At 36.9% G+C, this 17820-nt stretch overlaps 1 protein-coding gene across 4 annotated transcripts in view; it reads left to right on the forward strand.

Annotated features, from left to right (window-relative positions):
- Positions 1-17820, forward strand: part of ATP6V1H (ATPase H+ transporting V1 subunit H) — a 141890-nt gene that overhangs the window by 53004 nt on the left and 71066 nt on the right. For all 4 annotated transcript variants that reach the window (XR_014308437.1, XM_082719248.1, XM_082719249.1 and 1 more), the window contains 2 exons: positions 10846-11024; positions 13851-13976. Coding sequence is in view for 3 of the 4 variants with exons in the window: in XM_082719248.1 (XP_082575374.1) it covers positions 10846-11024; positions 13851-13976 (305 nt within the window). In the remaining variant the exon portion in view is untranslated. The remainder of the gene's footprint in view (positions 1-10845; positions 11025-13850; positions 13977-17820) is intronic.

The following is a 17820-nucleotide window of genomic DNA, read 5'->3' on the forward strand; positions in this document are numbered from 1 at the left end:
GAGGGTGAGAATTGTGGGTTTAAGGAGAAGCTTTGGAGAAGAGAAGGCTCCCAGAGATTTTGGAAGAATGTTTTAATACAAAGGTGGACAGAGGTTAATAAATGTTAACAAAGAGGCTGACTTTGGAATTGTCAGTAATTTGTTCTTGTAGATTGATTATTGATCGTCCCCTGTCCCCACCTTTATGTGAATATTAAGGGAATAAATGGAGCACATAAGTCTGGCCATTGAAGATACTGTCCTGATTCATGACCATTTGCTTCCTGAAGGAACAGACGCGCTCTGTAAAATGGAGCATTTGCTTTGCTGATCTGTATTATTCTTCTGGGCATTGAACTGGTGGGGCCAATGTAAATCCTTCAGCCATCGTGTCACTTCATCACCCTAAGGTGTATTCATGCTCTGGAGCATTACCCACCAAAGCACAGTGCGTCTGAACAAGGCTCTGTCAGATCTGCTCGTGCTACTTTATTGTATATTGTGCCTACTCTGATGGACATGAGGCAGAGCTGATTGCATTTTTAAATTCTATTCTTTATGGCTGAATACAGATTATATCTTTTCAACTCCATGTATTTATTTTTTGAAGGCTTAAAGCTTGTCTTTGTTTTGAGTTTCTCCCTTGTTTCTCTTCCTTTCTGTCCTGTGGTAGCTATAGGAGTCTTTAATTTATTAAAACTTCTTATTCCAAATTAAGCACCTGTAATTAAGAAAATGGAAAAAATTGATTTTTTCCTATACATGAAAATAATATTCTCTATGTTTAAAAAAAGATACTGTAGAAAAATTATAAGCATTAAACATAGTCTCACTCCCAGAAATGGAAGCCTATTGAAATATATATATATATATATATTTTTTTTTTTTTTTCAAGATTTTATTTATTTATTTGACAGAGAGAGATCACAAGTAGTCAGAGAGACAGGCAGAGAAAGGGGGGTGGTGGGGAAGCAGGCTTCCTGCTGAGCAGAGAGCCTGATGCATGACTTGATTCCAGAACTCTGGGATCATGACCTGAGTCAAAGGCAGAGACTTAACCCACTGAGCCACCCAGGCACCTAAGCCTATTGATATTTTAATACCTGTAATTTATGATCTTTGTTCCCTTTCTACATGGTGGATCAACTTTGGATGAATTGTAGTGGGCACTGAAAACAATGGTTAAGAGGGGGTCTGAATTATCATCTCTTTACAGATCATGCTTGGGCAGATCACGCTGGGTGTCAATTTCTACGAAAAGTGTGTGTACTCAGATTGGTGGTAGTGGGTATGCCCAGCATGCACAGTGTGTTCTTGTTCATGTTCATTGGGCTCTTGGGCTGGCTTCTGTGCCTTTGGCAAATTGGCTTAGCCTTTCTATGCTTCAGGTTTGTTCATGTGTCTGGTGAGAGTAATATCATCTGTCTTAAGTCTATCATTGGACTTTATGCTCATATGATAATGCCCTTTGAAAAAATAAATGTGGGCTAAATGAGTACTTGGCACATAGTAGGCCCTCAATAAGTATTACAAGTATCTGTGACTGTATGAGTATAAGGAGTGGGGTAGTGGTATTGAATTTATTGGTATTTTTATTGTTTTTTTTCTTTATTGACTGAGTTAAATTCCTTTTTAAATTTTTGGCTGCTTTGCTTTGTTTAAAAATATGATAATAAAATTCAGTGACAGAATATCTACTTGCAAATATTTCTGCACTGAGAATGAACCTACCCGTGAGTCTCCTACTCCAGTTTTCATGAGTATGTTAAGGTTACTGATATGTTAGAATTTTATTAAAATAATCTACTTAACAAAACTTACTGTGGAAAGCAAGAGTAGAAGGAGAGAGTCCCTATTTTGTGTTAGTGCACAGACTTTTTTCTAAATTGGAAACTCTTCCTAAGTTGTCATGAAAACTCTTTTTGAAAATGAGATATATTTAGTAATTGCTAAATTGCATAGAAAGTTAGTTACCCTCAGCTCAATGTCTGCAATTAGATTATCCTAGAAAGATGATTTGGATCATTATTATTTACTTTTTTCTTTGTATGACTTTCTTTTCTGGGAAATAAAGCAACAGTTGTCTAAGTAATTAACTTGCAAATGAATAGTATTTTCAGTTTATATATACTTATCCTTTTTTGTATGTTAGTTATATATTTTAAGTTAAAATGTTTGTTCTAAGTGTTGATATTGTAAACATTTATCGAAAGTTATTTCTTCTTATAATTTGATAATAAGGTAACTTGTTTTTTAAAGGTAAGATGTGGAAGAGAGAAGGTCTAAAAGTCAGGCTCTTAATTTAGCTCTTCTGTTTGAAAGAGTAGATCTCTACACTTTTAACTTTTTCCCCTCAGTTTTCATAAATTACGCTTTGTTTAAAAAAAATTTTTTTTAATTTATTTGAGAGAGAGCACAAGAGGAAGGAGAGGCAGAGGGAGAAGCAGACACCCCACTGAGCAGGGAAGCCGGAGGTGGGGCTTGAGTCCAGGACCCTCACTGAGATCATGATGTGAGCTGAAGGCAGATGCTTAACCGACTGAGCCGCTTAGGTGCCCCAATAAACTTGTATTTTCTAATAAGTATTATTTAGGTAATATAGTAACTTCTGTGAGTTTATAGTAAGAAATCAGTTACTAGTAATTTATAGTAATGGATTAAGATTTAATCTAAAGCTCAGGATAAGCTGCCTTAAATATAATATATATGGTCATTTTTTTTTTTTTTATAAAGATTTTATTTATTTATTTGACAGACAGAGATTACAACTAGGCAAGAGAGGCAGGCAGAGACAGGAGGAAGCAGGTTCTCCACGGAGCAGAGAGCCCAATAGGGGGCGCGATCCCAGGACCCTGGGATCATGACCTGAGCTGAAAGCAGAGGCTTTAATCCACTGAGCCACCCAGGCGCCCTTATATGGTCATTTTTTTATCTGAGCCTACAAACCCTGCTTAATATTTTTCTCCTAGAAACCCTGCTTAATATTTTTCTCCTGCCTAGTTCCTCTTCCATCTTTTTCATTTTAGATCATTATTATGTAAAATAAAGGGGCCATTGGAAGCAGGTATTTCTAATATTGCCGCATCATAGATGAGAGGTGTTAGTTGATATTAATTGAATCCCACCTTTGAGATTCTCCCTGTCTTCTTATCCTTTTCCTTTTCCCATCCACTCTTTCTTCCTCTTTCATGGATTGTCTTATTCATCTATCAGATGTTTACTAAAGACCAATTGTGGTAACGGACTGAGCAAATAGAAGAATGAAAAAGATAAGATACTTTTTCTCAGGATTTTGTATTGTGTTTAAATGCTTGTCCTTAGGGGTGCCTGGTCGGCCCAGTTGGTCAAGTGGCTGCCTTCAGCTCAGGTCAAGATCCCCGGGGTTTGGGGATTGAGCATCGGGCTTTCCTGGTCAGCAAGGACTCTGCTTCTCCCTCTGTCCCTCCTTCTGCTCATGTATGCACACACTCTCTCTCTCATCTAAATAAATCTCTAAAAAAAATTCTTGTCTTTATGCAGTGACTTCATGAAGTCATTATGAAGAAGGTTTACAACATAAAAAGCTCAAAAAGTCCCAAAGAACTATGTAGCTGGACTGAGGTTCTTAGGGGTTTTTCTTTTCTTTTCTATTTTTTTTTTTTGACCTGTCTAGATTGCTTATCTACTTTTAATGGAAATTTGAGAAGTACAATAGTGTAGCTCTTTTCTGATTTTCCTTTCAGTATGGTGTATTAGAAAGAGTATAGTCTCTAAAGTGGGTAAGATGTCGGTGTGAATTCAATGCTGTGTTGTTGGGAGAATGACCTGAACTTAGAATGAATTTCTCTGTCTGTGAAAGGTGGTTAGTAATACTTAACTCATTTTGAGATTAGGTAAGGATTCAGAGAGACAGCAGGAGCCTGGCAATAGTAAATATACAGTTTTTGCCTTTTCTCTCCAGAAAGTCGGAGAATAATAGCAGTTTGCCTATTAAATCCCCTACCTCTGTAAATTGCGTTCTTGCTTGGTGTTGAACATAGGTAAAGATTCAATGCTGACTTGTTTGATTTAGAAAAGGCAGCATGAATATTTAACTAACATTTAACAAGATTTAAAAACCTTATTTAAACTTTATTTACAGTTTGAATTTTGTACCCACAGCACATGGAACTAATTATTAGGCTAATTCCTGGGCTTCTGTTATCTCATTTGGATTTCAGATTATGTAAAATAGACTCAATCTCTTGGTAAGAATATTGGTTTTTTAGACTCTGCTGTGCTAAATTTGGGATCGCACAGTCATTAAGGGAATATTCTAAGGGCCAAAAATGAGAAGAATATCTTTAGACGTCCGTAACTTTAATGTACACAACAGAGTTAAAATTGAGTCATTAGTAGTGGCATAGTAAAGCCATTTGACTTAGACCTTCAGTAGGTGAAAATAAGCTGTGTCTTTTTTTTTTTCTTCTTTATCATTCTCACATTCCTGTATCTGTTAAAGAAGATTCACTGATGAGGTTGTTTAAGGATGGTCTAGTCATGTATTTTTTCCCACATCTTGAAACTCAGGAAGGAAATTTTTGTGCTGAAGACTTTAGGAAGCTTGCTGAGTTGCTGTGAGCTGGAAAAATGGCTAATTATTTTTTTTTCCATTTGGTTTGGTGAATTTTATTTTTGAAAATGTCAGTCTCACTTATTCATAGCAGGTGCTGGACTCCAGGTCTCTGCAAATGTTATTCTGTTGGTTAAATTGATTTGTCAATCTTTAGTTCCTAAAATAAATTAGTATGTTTTGAGTCTGTGGCTGAAAGAGACATCGAAGATCATATTTGTTGTTTAGAGTTTTACATTGGTTGTATTATTTCTCTTTCTGGCTCTACTTAGTCAAGAGCCTATGTAATATATCAGATAATAAGATAAATTATATTTTTACATCTCAGTGCTTTTCAGCAGAAAGGCTTAGTTCAAAAGAAATACCACCAAATTGGACTTGGATTTTTATTGGCTATAGTAGTCATGATACTTAATTTACCCCACACACATGAACACGCAGACACAGACCTGTACTTACCTACATCTTTCTGTGCAGGCTGTTTATAGTTGTCGCCCTTTCAGGTAGGTCCACCCTAGTTCAAGTGTGTGGGTGCTGTTTTGCCTACTGCTTTGGCATGGAAGTATTGCTATCAAAAAATTTTACTCCCGGGGCGCCTGGGTGGCTCAGTGGATTAAAGCCTCTGCCTTCGGCTCAGGTCATGATCTCAGGGTCCTGGGATTGAGCCCCGCATCGGGCTCTCTGCTCAGCAGGGAGCCTGCTTCCTCCTCTCTCTCTGCCTGCGTCTTCACCTACTTGTGATCTCTGTCTGCCAAATAAACAAATAAAATATTAAAAAAAATTTTTACTCCCAAGTCTGTACCTCATTCCTTATTTCAGGTATTTATCTATCTTGCGCATTAGGTACCAAGTTTGAATGAGGTATAGTAATACTGAGACAATTTTTAATCTCAGGGTAAGTGTTTATACATTGATACTTCAAGTGTGGTGTCATGTCAGTGCAGTGCTGTGGACTGTTAGTAGTCTGCAGTGGGTACATATAGAAAGTAAGAGTAAGCTGTTAGAAGCTTACAGTAACTTGATGGAATAGTTGCATATCTGTCAAATTTAATAATATAAAATTTGAGCTTATATTTTGTGTGTATTTTAAAATGCATATTTCTAAAAGTCATTTTTATTGTATTTTATAAAAGTATTTGTTCATGACTAATTGGAAGTTAAAAAACAAACACAACTGGTTTTCACCACAGACGGTTTGAGAAGTCCTTCTTTAACAGTTACAGGAATGTGAGAATGATAAAGAAAAAAAAAGACATAGCATATATAATATGATATAATATAATATAATATATATATATATATATATATATATATATATATATATATAATATAAGCCCTGTTTTGTATAATTTCACAAGGCTAGCAGTCCTGGTGAAGGAAAGAGCTGAATTGTCAAATGATTCCTCTGTTCTCTTACGGAAGATTTCTGCACCTTTACTTGGACAAAAAGATAAAAATGATATATTTATACTTTTGAGTTTGTTAAGGTAAAAATGACATTGAATTTTAGGGCCTTTAAAGAGTACATTGCTGCTGGATTATCTAGGTTTGTTTTTGGCAAGTTCAGTTTCTTAAGTGCTCTTCATAATTCATTCAATCCTTTTCATTTTTTATAATGAGAGCAAAAGATGAAATTAAAATGTAAAGGGGAAATGATAAGGCTCATTGACTGATTTGACATAGGGTTAAAGAAAAGGGGAGCATCAAGTATGACTAAGTTCTAGAGTACTATTATTTTGGAGAATTGAGAGAAGAGGTGGTTTTAGAAGAATATAATAGTGGTGTTCTACCTTAGTTATTATATTAACTGTGTTGAGGTTAGAGTTGAAATCACTAGTTATGATAATACCTCAAATATGAAATTTAATTCTCTAGTCAGCAGATAGATAGTAAAAATAACAAAGGATCATATGAGTAAGAGTTTTGGTATGTTTCTAAAGTTAGAAGAAAGTAGTAAGAAGAATAACTTGAAAAAGTAACAGAAAATTCAGCAAAATAATGGTAAAGTCTTAACAAAAGCAAAGGGAGAAGGGAAGAGTTTCATAAAGGGAGAAGATATCAGAATTTAGGGCTCCCCACAGAATAAGGTCTATAATTGAATTTCATTATGGCCAGGGAACATATTCTAAAAAGTTTCTATTCTTGGAAATTTGAGACTTGTTTTATGGCTCATCTTATGATCTTTCATGGTGAATGTACCAAGTGAAGAGGGGAAAAATCGTTTTTTATATTTATTCAGAACTGTATCTGTGGTTCTGTAGATTCATCTTTCTGTTGTACAGTGTCATGTTCTGCCACCTGCAGAATTTCCCTTAGTTCTGGGCTCGTCAGTCTGTAGTAGTTCATGGGCCAAATCTGGCCCACCACCGGTTTTTATAAGTAAAGCTTTGTTGGAACACTGCTGTGCTTATTTATTTATTTATTTATTGTATTTTGTATGCCTGCTTTTGCACTGTAATTGCAGAATTGAATAGCTGTGATAGAGACCTCAACACCTAAAATATTGACTATTTGGCCCTCCTTAGATAGGCCACCTGTGCTTCAGCATGTCTTCTACCACAGGTCTGCTAGTGACCAGTTATCTTAATTTCAGTATCTAAAAATTGTTTATTTACCTTTATTCTTTAAAAATTGAGATACAGGGGCACCTGGGTGGCTCAGTGGGTTAAAGCCTCTGCCTTTGGCTCAGGTCACGATCCCAGGGTCCTGGGATTGAGCCCCTCGTCAGGCTCTCTGCTCAGCTGGGAGCCTGCTTCCCTTCCTCTCTCTCTGTCTGCCTCTCTGCCTACTCGTGATCTCTGTCTGTCAAATGAATAAATGAAATCTTTAAAAAAAATAAAAAATAAAAATTGAGATATAATTGACATACAACATTTTATTATCAAAGAATAATTTGATATTTGTATATATTGTAAGATGATGACCACAGTAAGTCTGATTAATAATTAACAACATCTATTACCACACATAGTTACAAATTTTTTTTTCTTGTGATGAGAACTTTTAGGATCTACTTTCTTAGCACCTTTTGGGAATACATATAGTATTATTAATTACAGTCGTCATGCTGTATATTATATCCCCAGACTTACTTATTTTATTTTATTTTTCAAAAGATTTTATTTACTTATTTGATAGAGAGCATGCATGTGCACAAGCAGGGGGAGTGGCAGGCAGAGGGAGAGGGAGAAGCAGGCTCTTTGCCAGAGAGCCTTGTGTGGGTTGTGAGCCAAAGGCAGATACCCAACTAACTGAGCTGGGCAGGCACCCAGGACTTTCTTATTTTGTGACTGGAAATTTGTACCTTTTAATTCCCTTCACCTAGTTTACTTCCCTTCTCCCCCTACCGCCCCTACCCCCCAATCTGGCAATCACCACTCTGTTTTCTGTATCTATGAGTTTGGGTTTTTTTTTAACTAAAGTTTTTTTTTTTTTTTTTAACCTTCCACATATAAATGAGATCATATAGCATTTGTCTTTCTCTGACATTTCACTTAGCATAATGACCTGAAAGTCTATCCATGATATCACAAATGGCAATATTTCCTTTTTTTTTTTAATGGCTGGGTAATATTCCATTTGTGTATATGTATATACACTCATATACCCCATTTTCTTTATCCACTCATCCTTCCATGGACAGTTAGATTATTCCCAAATCTTGGCTATTGTGAATAATGGTGAAATAAACATGGGAATGCAGATAATCTCTGCAGATAATAATACAGATATCCTCTGTTTTCACTCTTTTTGGATAAATATCTAGGAGTAGAATGGCTGGAGTATATGGTAGTTCTGTTTTTTAATTTTTTGAGGCACCTGCATATTGTATTCCACAGAGGCTGTACCAGTTTGTATTCTCATCAATAGTGCGCAAGTGTGCACTTTTCTCCATAACCTTGGCAACACCTGTTGTCTTTTGTTTTTTTGATGATAGCCATCCCAACATATATGATATGGTATTTCTTCCTTTTTTTTTTAAGATTTTATTTATATACTTGACAGAGAGAGACACAGTGAGAGAGGGAACAGAAGCAGGGGTTGTGGGAGAGGGAGAAGCAGGTTTCCTGCTGAGCAGGGAGCCTGGTGCAGGGTTCTATCCCAGGACCTTGGGATCAGGACCTGAGTGGAAAACAGACACTTAATGACTGAGCCATCCAGGCCACCCTGTGAAGTGATATTTCATTGTGGTTTTGATTTGTATTTCTCAGATGACTGGTGATATTCTTATGTACCTGTTGGTCCTTTGTATGCCTTCTTCAAAGAAAATGTCTGTTCAGATACTCTGCCCATTTTAAAATTTTGTTGTTATTGAGTTGTAGGAGTTTTCTGACCTCTTGTCAGATACATATTTTGCAAATATTTTCTCCCATCCTATAGGATACCTTTTCATTTGTTTATTGTTTTTATTTTTTTCCCTGTGCAGAATCTCTTAAATGTAGTGGATCTAGGAGACTGTGCAGACCTTTTTAGTTTTATGTTACCTACTTGTTGATTTTTGCTTTTGTTGTTGCTTTAGTGTCATATATAAAAGATTGTTGCCAAGACCAGGGTCAGGGAGCTTTCCCCTATGTATTCTTTTAGGAATTTGATAGCTTCAAATCTTATGGTTAAGTCTTTAAATCCATTTTGAGTTAATTTTTGTGAGTAGTGTGAGATAGGGCTCCATGTTAATTTTTCTGCATGTTGTTACCCAGTTTTCCTAATACTGTTGCAAAGACTATGCTTTCCACATTGAGTATTCTTGGCTCCCATGTCAAATATTAGCTGACTTTATACATGGGGTTTTTTATTTGGGCTCTCTATTCTGTTCATCTAGTCTGTGTGTCTATTTTATGCTACTGCTATACTGTTTTGATCAATATAGCTTTGTAGTTTAGTTAAATCAGGAAGTATCATGCTTCCAGCTTCGTTGTCTTTCTCAAGACTGCTTTGGCTATTCAGGGTTTTTTGTGATTCCACACAAACTTTGGGATTGTTTTTTCTACTTCTATGAAAAATGTCATTGGAATTTTGGTTAGGATTGACTTCATTAATTTCCATATGCTAAGTTAAATTTCCTTCTGTGTTTATTTACTATAATTATTAGGAATATAATTTGCCTACAAAAATTTCATATTTTGGTATTATGAAAAAGTTTCATATTTTGGTATTATGAAAAAAATTTAATATTTTGTATTGTTGACTTGAAATTGTTATTATAGGATTTTTTTGGTGGGGTTCAGGGGAGGCATTTGTCAAGTCTTCTTTATCATCTTGGTGAAAGTAGCTTTCTTCAGAGCTTGTTTTTGTCCCTAAGCCTGAGCATGGTCTTCGCTTAGAAATACTGGTCAATTTAATTAACAGTTTATTTGTATAAATATAGTTATACAATGTAGAAGTAAGAGTGCTGACCCCCTGTGGTGTTAAAAAAATCCATGTATAACTTTAGACTTCCCCAGAATTTAATAATGAATAGCATACTATTGACTGGAAGCCTTACTGATCAAATAAATGGCCAAGTATACATATTTTGTATATTATATGTATTATATTACTGTATTCTTACAATAAAGTAAACTAGAAAGAAGAAAGTGTTAAGAAAATCATGAGGAAGAGAAAATACATTTCCAATACTATACTGGAATTATTTTGAAAACATCCTCATGTAAGTGGGCCTGCACAGGACAAACCCATGTTGTTTTTGGGTCAAGTGTATTCAGGATTCTTTTGCTCTTTTTGTAAGTACTTAATAAATAGGAAAATCACAGAAGAAAACTGGGGGATTTTCCAGGATGTCACAAAACTCTTCTCATAATTGTTCAAGCAAGAGAGTTTTTTGTTTTTGTTTTTGTTTTAAATTACTGCCCTTTTTCCCTTTGACATTGATTGGAAGGGAAAAAAGGAGACTGACTGAGAACCTCTAATAGAGATACCTGAAGAAACTCTTAGTATCCTGAGTACTCTAGGTGGCTAATGAACAAATGGAGAGTTCACTGGGAACTTTCAGAAGCTCAGGAACGGGCTGTGAGCAAGGCTTTGATGGATTTAATTGTAAACATATTCAGTGTTTTGAGACTTGTCTGGGTCAGTAATTTAAAACTTTTAGTTAAGCCAGGAAGTAAGCAAGGAATCAGTGTACAGCAAAGAAATAAGGATCTGTGATACAGTCATTGCATAAAGGTGATAGTTAACTTAAGAATAGAGGAGGAGAGAAGGTACAAGAGAAAGTTCAGAGACCTAAGACTATCACATGTAAGAAATTACACAGTTTTTCATGTCTTTGTCTAACTTAGAACTTTTTGGAAAAATCGACTGAAAGAGAAACTCGCCAAGAATATGCTCTGGCTATGATTCAGTGCAAAGTTCTGAAACAGTTGGAGAACTTGGAACAGCAGAAGTATGATGATGAAGATATCAGTGAAGATATAAAATTTCTTTTGGAAAAACTTGGTGAGAGTGTCCAAGATCTTAGGTATGTAATTTTTAAAAATTCTTACAGGCAGGATATATACGGCCTTGTTGGACTTTCCTAGTATTTTAAGAAAGTCTAAATTTGTTACTAACCATAAACTCGAAAGAGTTCACTAAAACTCTTGTGTTTTCTGTTAAGGATTGGGGGATATGAGGGACAAAAACTCATGACAGACTGGCTCATCACTATGGTAGCAGTTAATTATAACTATGTATTATCTCTTCTCTTTTGGGGAAATTCCCACCATTCTCTTATCTGAAATCTGACTGGTTGTACTCCCATAAGATGTTCATGTCACCCTAGAACCCATAAAGAATCTCCCCCGGTTTAGGATCTTTTTAAGCAGTACTGGTTGTTAATTTGTGGAGGAGGTTTGGCCATAAGTGAAATGAGTATTTTTTTTTCCTGCTTTTCTAAGTCCTATTGGTATCATTTATTTTTTATTTTTTAGAGAGCGAGAGGGCACGCAGTGTGTTCGTGGCGGCGGGGGCGGGGGGCAGGTGTGGGCGTGGTTGGGTAGGAGGGGGAAATGGAAAGGGAGAGAAAGAACGGCTCCTTTCCCAACATGAGCCCAGTATGATTCTTGATCTCAAGACCCTGAGATCATGACTTGAGTGGAAATCAAGAGTTGGACGCCTAAACAACTGAGCCACCTAGGTGCCTCTATTTGTTTTTTATATTAAAAATTATGCAAATGGGGACGCCTGGGTGGCTCAGTTGGTTACGCAGCTGCCTTCGGCTCAGGTCATGATCCCAGTGTCCTGGGGTCGAGTCCCACATCGGGCTCCTTGCTCAGCGGGGAGCCTGCTTCTCCCTCTGCCTCTGCCTGCCATTCTGTCTGCCTGTGCTCACTCTCTCTGACAAATAAATAAATAAAATCTTAAAAAAATTATGCAAATGATGTACAATGCAATAAGAAAAAAAAAGAATCCTTGTGTAGTTCAGAAGGGACTTCATGTCTCCTCCACATAGTTGTCCCCAGCCTCATTTCCTGTGTTTACTTCCAAAAAATCCTAGCTCTGCCCCTCCAGCATGATAAACACACATACAAATGGGCTTCTGTATATTCTTCTGGACTTTGTTCTTTTTATTTCATAATGTATTGGTGGTCTTTCCCCTAAACCTATGTATTCTTTGTTTTTAAACTATTGATACATCTTTAGAAGAGAATTACTATCTAGAAGTAGATCTTTCTTTGTAGGTGGTTTGGGTTTGGGAGCCAGGCTGAGCCAAGTTTGAATGGTTGGCTACTTTCTTCCTGTGTAGTCTTCACAAGCTTCTTGACTTTTTAAAGTGTCAGTTTTCCTTTTGGTAAAATAGCAATTAAAAATTCTAACCTTGTACGATTTGTTGTGAGTTTTCAGGTGTCTAGCAAGTGTCTAGCCTTCAGTCTAGTATGTATTCCAGAAATGTAAATTTACCAGATAATTCAATGCAGTTTGTAATCCCAAGGCCCAAATGCTTTTATGGAGAGGGGCGTATCACTCACATCAGTGATTTGTAATGGAGTTTTGTGGAGAGAAGCGAATGAATTTTTGTCTCTCTATACTTTTAAATATGAATAAATTGATTGTAATAAAGTAGCCCACCAGCAGTAAACTTGCAATTTTTATAAATTATGTTTGTAAGTTCATTTAAAAATTTATTATCAGTTCTCCTGTAATAATGATTTAAGATCTCTTTTAAAAAAATATTAGTGATACTTAGCTTTCTAAGTTATTTAATCTGTGTTAGCCAATTATTAATACTTACTGATTTTTCATGTTGAATTTGGTAATTTGAAATATACTGGTATTTACATTAATGCCAGTAGGGTGATGGGACAGGTAAAAGAGCTTTGCCTCTGTTTTCCTGTTATAGGTTTAGGATATTAATATTAAGTGATACTAACTTACTTCTTACACAGACTGGCTTTATTATTACTTTATTCAACAAGACACTCTGTTCAACTTGACCAGTAAAATCCTGGTTATTACGAATTACCAATCAGTATTGAAATGGCTAATTCTTTTTTAAGTTTTCACTTGAAGGGATATTCAAGGTTGTCCTGTCACTAACATTAAACATTTTTTATATTATAAAATTTTGAATAGTTAAGTTACTTGATACATAGTGAATGATTTTTGAATTAAGTTGCATTGCAGTTTGCTATATGCACAGGGTTTTTTGTTTTTAATTAATCTGTAATGTGTTAATTTAGTGAATTACCTCTGCAGTGTAGGTAATCAAATTTTTAATATTATATTCAGATGTGTATTTTTATTTGTATAGTGTGGTGTATGGTTTATGACATTTGTGGTATTAGAAAATGATATTTTATTTTATATTTAGGTAACATACTTTTATATAAATTTATATTAATGTATCTAGTAGGCTGGCAGATGCAGTATTTTAAGTGGCATGGTGGAAACTGCTAGATTATCAGATACTTTGCTGGTATGCATTTATTTATTAGGATGAAGATTTGAAAGCAGGTGTTCCTTTTAATATCTCATGATGAGCATTCGAATTGACAGGAGTATTGGACATTAGGACCTTGCATAAATTTCACATGATTTATTAAAGATTATTCAAGCTGTTGAAACTGTTTAGTGGTAGTTTGTTAATGTACAAAGGTTTGTCAGTCCTTGCAGTTAAATCATCAGTGAAGATTTTTTTTAGTATAGTTGACATGTAAAAAACCTGGTGATTCACAGACCTGTACCCCTGGGGATAAAAATATATGTTTATAAAAAATAAAAAATTAAAAAAAATGTTTTATTTTGCTTAAGTTTCGAGTAACTCTTAGATTCTCCTAAACTTTGAATTCTTTAAAAAATTTTTTAGCTCATTTGATGAATACAGTTCAGAACTTAAATCTGGAAGATTGGAGTGGAGTCCTGTGCACAAATCTGAAAAATTTTGGAGAGAAAATGCTGTGAGGTTAAATGAGAAGAATTATGAGCTCTTAAAGTAAGTCATTAAATTCCAGTTTACACTGTTAATACCTGTTGTACCACATCCTTGCCAACATGTTTTTGTTAGTCTTTAAAAATGTTTAGCCATTTCATGATTTTAATTTGTATTTTCTTGTTTCCTTATGTGGTTGGATACATTGTCATATTCTTATTGGTCATTTGGATATATGTTTTTCCAGAATCGACTGTTCAAGCATCTAAAAAAATTTTTTAGTGGCACCTGGGTGGCTCAGTCAGCTAAGCATCTGCCTTCAGCTCAGGTCATGAACGCTGCTCAGCGGGGAGCCTGATTGTTCCTCTCCCCTGTTCATTCTTTCTCTCATAGCCACTTTCTCTCTCCCTTTTTAAAAGATTTTATTTATTTATTTGAAAGAGAGAGAGAGAGAGAGAGAGAGAGACAGTGTTCCTGTGAGCAGGGTGGGGATGCTCAGAGAGGAGGGAGAGAGGGGAGAAAGAATCTTAAGCCTACTCCACTCTGAGCTTGGAGCCTGATGCAGGGCTCCATCTCAAGACCCTGGGATGGAGATCCTCAAGACCCTGAGCCAAAACCAAGAGTAAGACACATAATAACTGAGCCAAAAAGGCCCCCCTAGGGCCTTTCAAGATAGGCATACTCTCCTCTGGAATTGAAATAAAAACTTGAAGAAAAAAAAGAAAAAAATTCTTTTATTGTCATTTTAATAAGATATCTAGAAGGAGAAGATGAAATATATACGAGTGTCCAGTGGGCAGTTTTATGTAGACCTTACACGGACCTATCCTTGTTGTTTATACTTATTTTCCCTGTATTACCAAAAGGGATACATTATGCTTATTTCAACATTTGGCAAACCGGAGTGAGTGATTGATAGATGTTGGCGACAGATGGAGAATAGATGGTGGGAGAAGTGGATTATCTTTTCAGCATGGTTGTGCTCCTTTGAGTTTTTAAAAGTAGCAAAATGAGCTTGAATAATGCCTTTTAAATCTAGTTTTTGGAGAACTTGAATATAATGGAGGGGAGCTGGTTTATAAATTATTACTAAAGCATTACATGTATTTTTATTATGATACACTTAAAGAGCCTTTTGCATGTTCTGTTTTCTGTCATTAGGTTTTAAATTTTGTGGTTCCTTCATATTACTCTTTACCTTCTTACGAGCCTCTGTGGTTTTACTAAATAACCAGAAACAATGACATGTCAAACTTTAGTTTTAGAGAAATTTGAAGTCATTGTTTGTTTTTAGTTTCCATTCTTTTTTTCTTTTAAAGATTTTAAAAATTTACTTATTTTAAAGAAAGAGAGCATGAGCGTGTATATTTGTGTGAGTTGGGAGGGGGTGAGGGGGCAGAGGAGGGACAAGCAGACTCCTGATATGGGGCTTAACATGACCCTGAGGTCATGACCTGAGCTGAAATCAGGAGTCAGACACTTAACTGACTGAGCTACCCAGCATCCCCTCAGCTTCTGTTCTTAAAAGTTGTCTGTATGGAGATGATTGGCAAGGAGGGGCATGCTAGTGCCGTTCTTCAAACTAGCTGATAAAATAGATACAGAAGAAATCTTCATTCTGTTATTTAAAAAAAAAAAAAAACCAACCCAGTGAATACTAGCCTTCTTTTTATCTGTGGCTTTGACCTTTTTACCTGAGGCTTTGACCTCTTTATCAGGTAATTTCAAACTTAGCAAGTATACAGTGTAAGTTCATTTTTCCTCCATCAATTTTAGTTTGATAGTATACAGAAAGTACTTTGTAATTTTCCATGTTAAAATTTTGAAATAAGTATGTATTTTGAATAAGGAAATATTCTGAAATATAAGAAACCATGCAGATGGTAATTATCATATGGTTTCACTTACTTATGGAGCATAGCATGGAGGGCATTAGGAGAAGGAAAGGAAAAGTGAAGTGGGGTAAATCGGAGGGGAAGCACGAGAGACTGTGGACTCTGAGAAACAAATGGAGGGTTTTGGAGGGGTTGAGGGTGGGGGATGGGTGAGCCTGGTGGTGGGTATTAAGGAGGGCATGTATTGCATGGAGCACTGGGTGTGGTGCATAAACAATGATTCTTGGAACACTGAAAAAAATAAAATTAAGATGTTAAAAATAAAAGCAGAATCTGAGGGAACAAACAAGCTTTTAAAACAGAGGAAAAACATTGTGAAAGTGAACAAGAACAAATTTGTGGAGTGATCAGTCAGAATAATAATATAAATTCTGTTTTGGATTTGAATAAGCCTCCTTTCCAAGATTACATTTTGATCAAATGTCAGAGTCAGAATTCACATTTCTTCGAACTCCAAAGCTGTGTTGCTGCCTTGATCCCATTGGAGTGTCTGACAGAATCTCAGCTGTGGTTGATGTGGTAATTGAGATTTGGCTCTTGATTAATGACTCTATCGTTGACTTAACAGCTGTATTGGGGGGGGAAGACAAGATGGCGGGGAAGTAGGAGGAGGTACCGTTTCAACCTGTACCCTAAAGTGAGCTGATTACCTACCAAAGAACTCTGATCACTCATGAAATCAGCCTGAGTTTAAAATTATATACTTCTGGATCTCTACAGGGGCAGGTAAAGTGGAGTGGGAACATTGTACTGATATCCGAAGAAAAACAAAAGGGGAGGGAGCCACCAGAAGCGACCCATTGGAAAGTAATACCCCAATACGAGAGTGCCCTGTACATGGAGACCAGCATTAACTTGGAATCTGGTTGGAAGCACTCAAAGAGCAAAGGATCGTGGGGGGAAAATTGTGGGAATTGGGATGGTTAGGGACCGGGGTTTACGTCCCCAGACCTAGGACAGCCACCCCTGGCGCTGAGCCATAGAGAGTGCAGCAAAGAAACCAGGTCTTGGTTCCTGAGAGCATCTGGGTGGCGGCTTGCGTGATGGGCAGGGAGCCTCACCAGCCGGCAGAACCACAGCCTTTTGCACTTTCCACGCACGCCGTGCTACCAGAGTCTGAGTTGTGCCCCACAACCCCTTCCCCAGAGAGGTGTGTGCAGGTGACAGCTGGCAGAACCACAACCTTTTGCATTCTCCGCGCATGCTGTGCTACCAGAGTCTGAGTCGCGCCCCACACCCCTCCCTGAGAGAGGTGCCTGCAGGGGCCAGCCAGTGCTCTCTTAGACCAGGGAGTCTAAGCACTCCCAGCCTGGGCCAGCGGGAAAATCTTAGTGCACTGTCGCTGCTTAGAATTTCTCTGGTGATCTGGAGCTGCCCAGACAGCTGAAGCTATGGTGGTTTTAGGTACAAGCAGGAGTTTCTATGACCCCGTAGACCGTGACTGGGAACATGCCTGGGAACGTGCTCTGCCAGCGGCAGAGGGGGAATTTACGTGCTCTGGAGCACCCAGAGGGGAACAGACTGAGGCTTCTCTCTGAGAGGGAGGTCTGGATGCAGTTTCTTTCCTCTATACCTCCAAAAACCATCAAAAGCTGCCAAGGGGAGAGAAAACAAATGAACAAAGAAACAAACAAAATCTCCAGAGAACAAAAGCCTGAAAAACCGGTTTCCTCAGAGCCCACCCCCTTGATGGGGGCAGGAGGCTTAACTCCAGGGACATTGCCTGAAAAACCCTGGTCTCTCCCCCAGAAAACCAACCAAAAAAAAAGACACGAGGACAACCACCACTACTTCATAGATACAACTTTTATTTTTAATTCACTCCCACAATTTATATATTTTATATATGTATATATATAACTTTTTAACCTATTTACCGTCACAGTGAGATGTCCAGTACATCAAATTCCATAATAACCTTTTAACCTGAACTTTTTTTTTTTTTTATTTGACAGAGAGGGAGAGATCACAAGTAGGCAGAGAGGCAGGCAGAGAGAGAGGGGGAAGCAGGC

This window comes from Mustela nivalis (genome assembly GCF_964662115.1).
Source record: "Mustela nivalis genome assembly, chromosome: 2".
Taxonomy (NCBI): Eukaryota; Metazoa; Chordata; class Mammalia; order Carnivora; family Mustelidae; genus Mustela; species Mustela nivalis.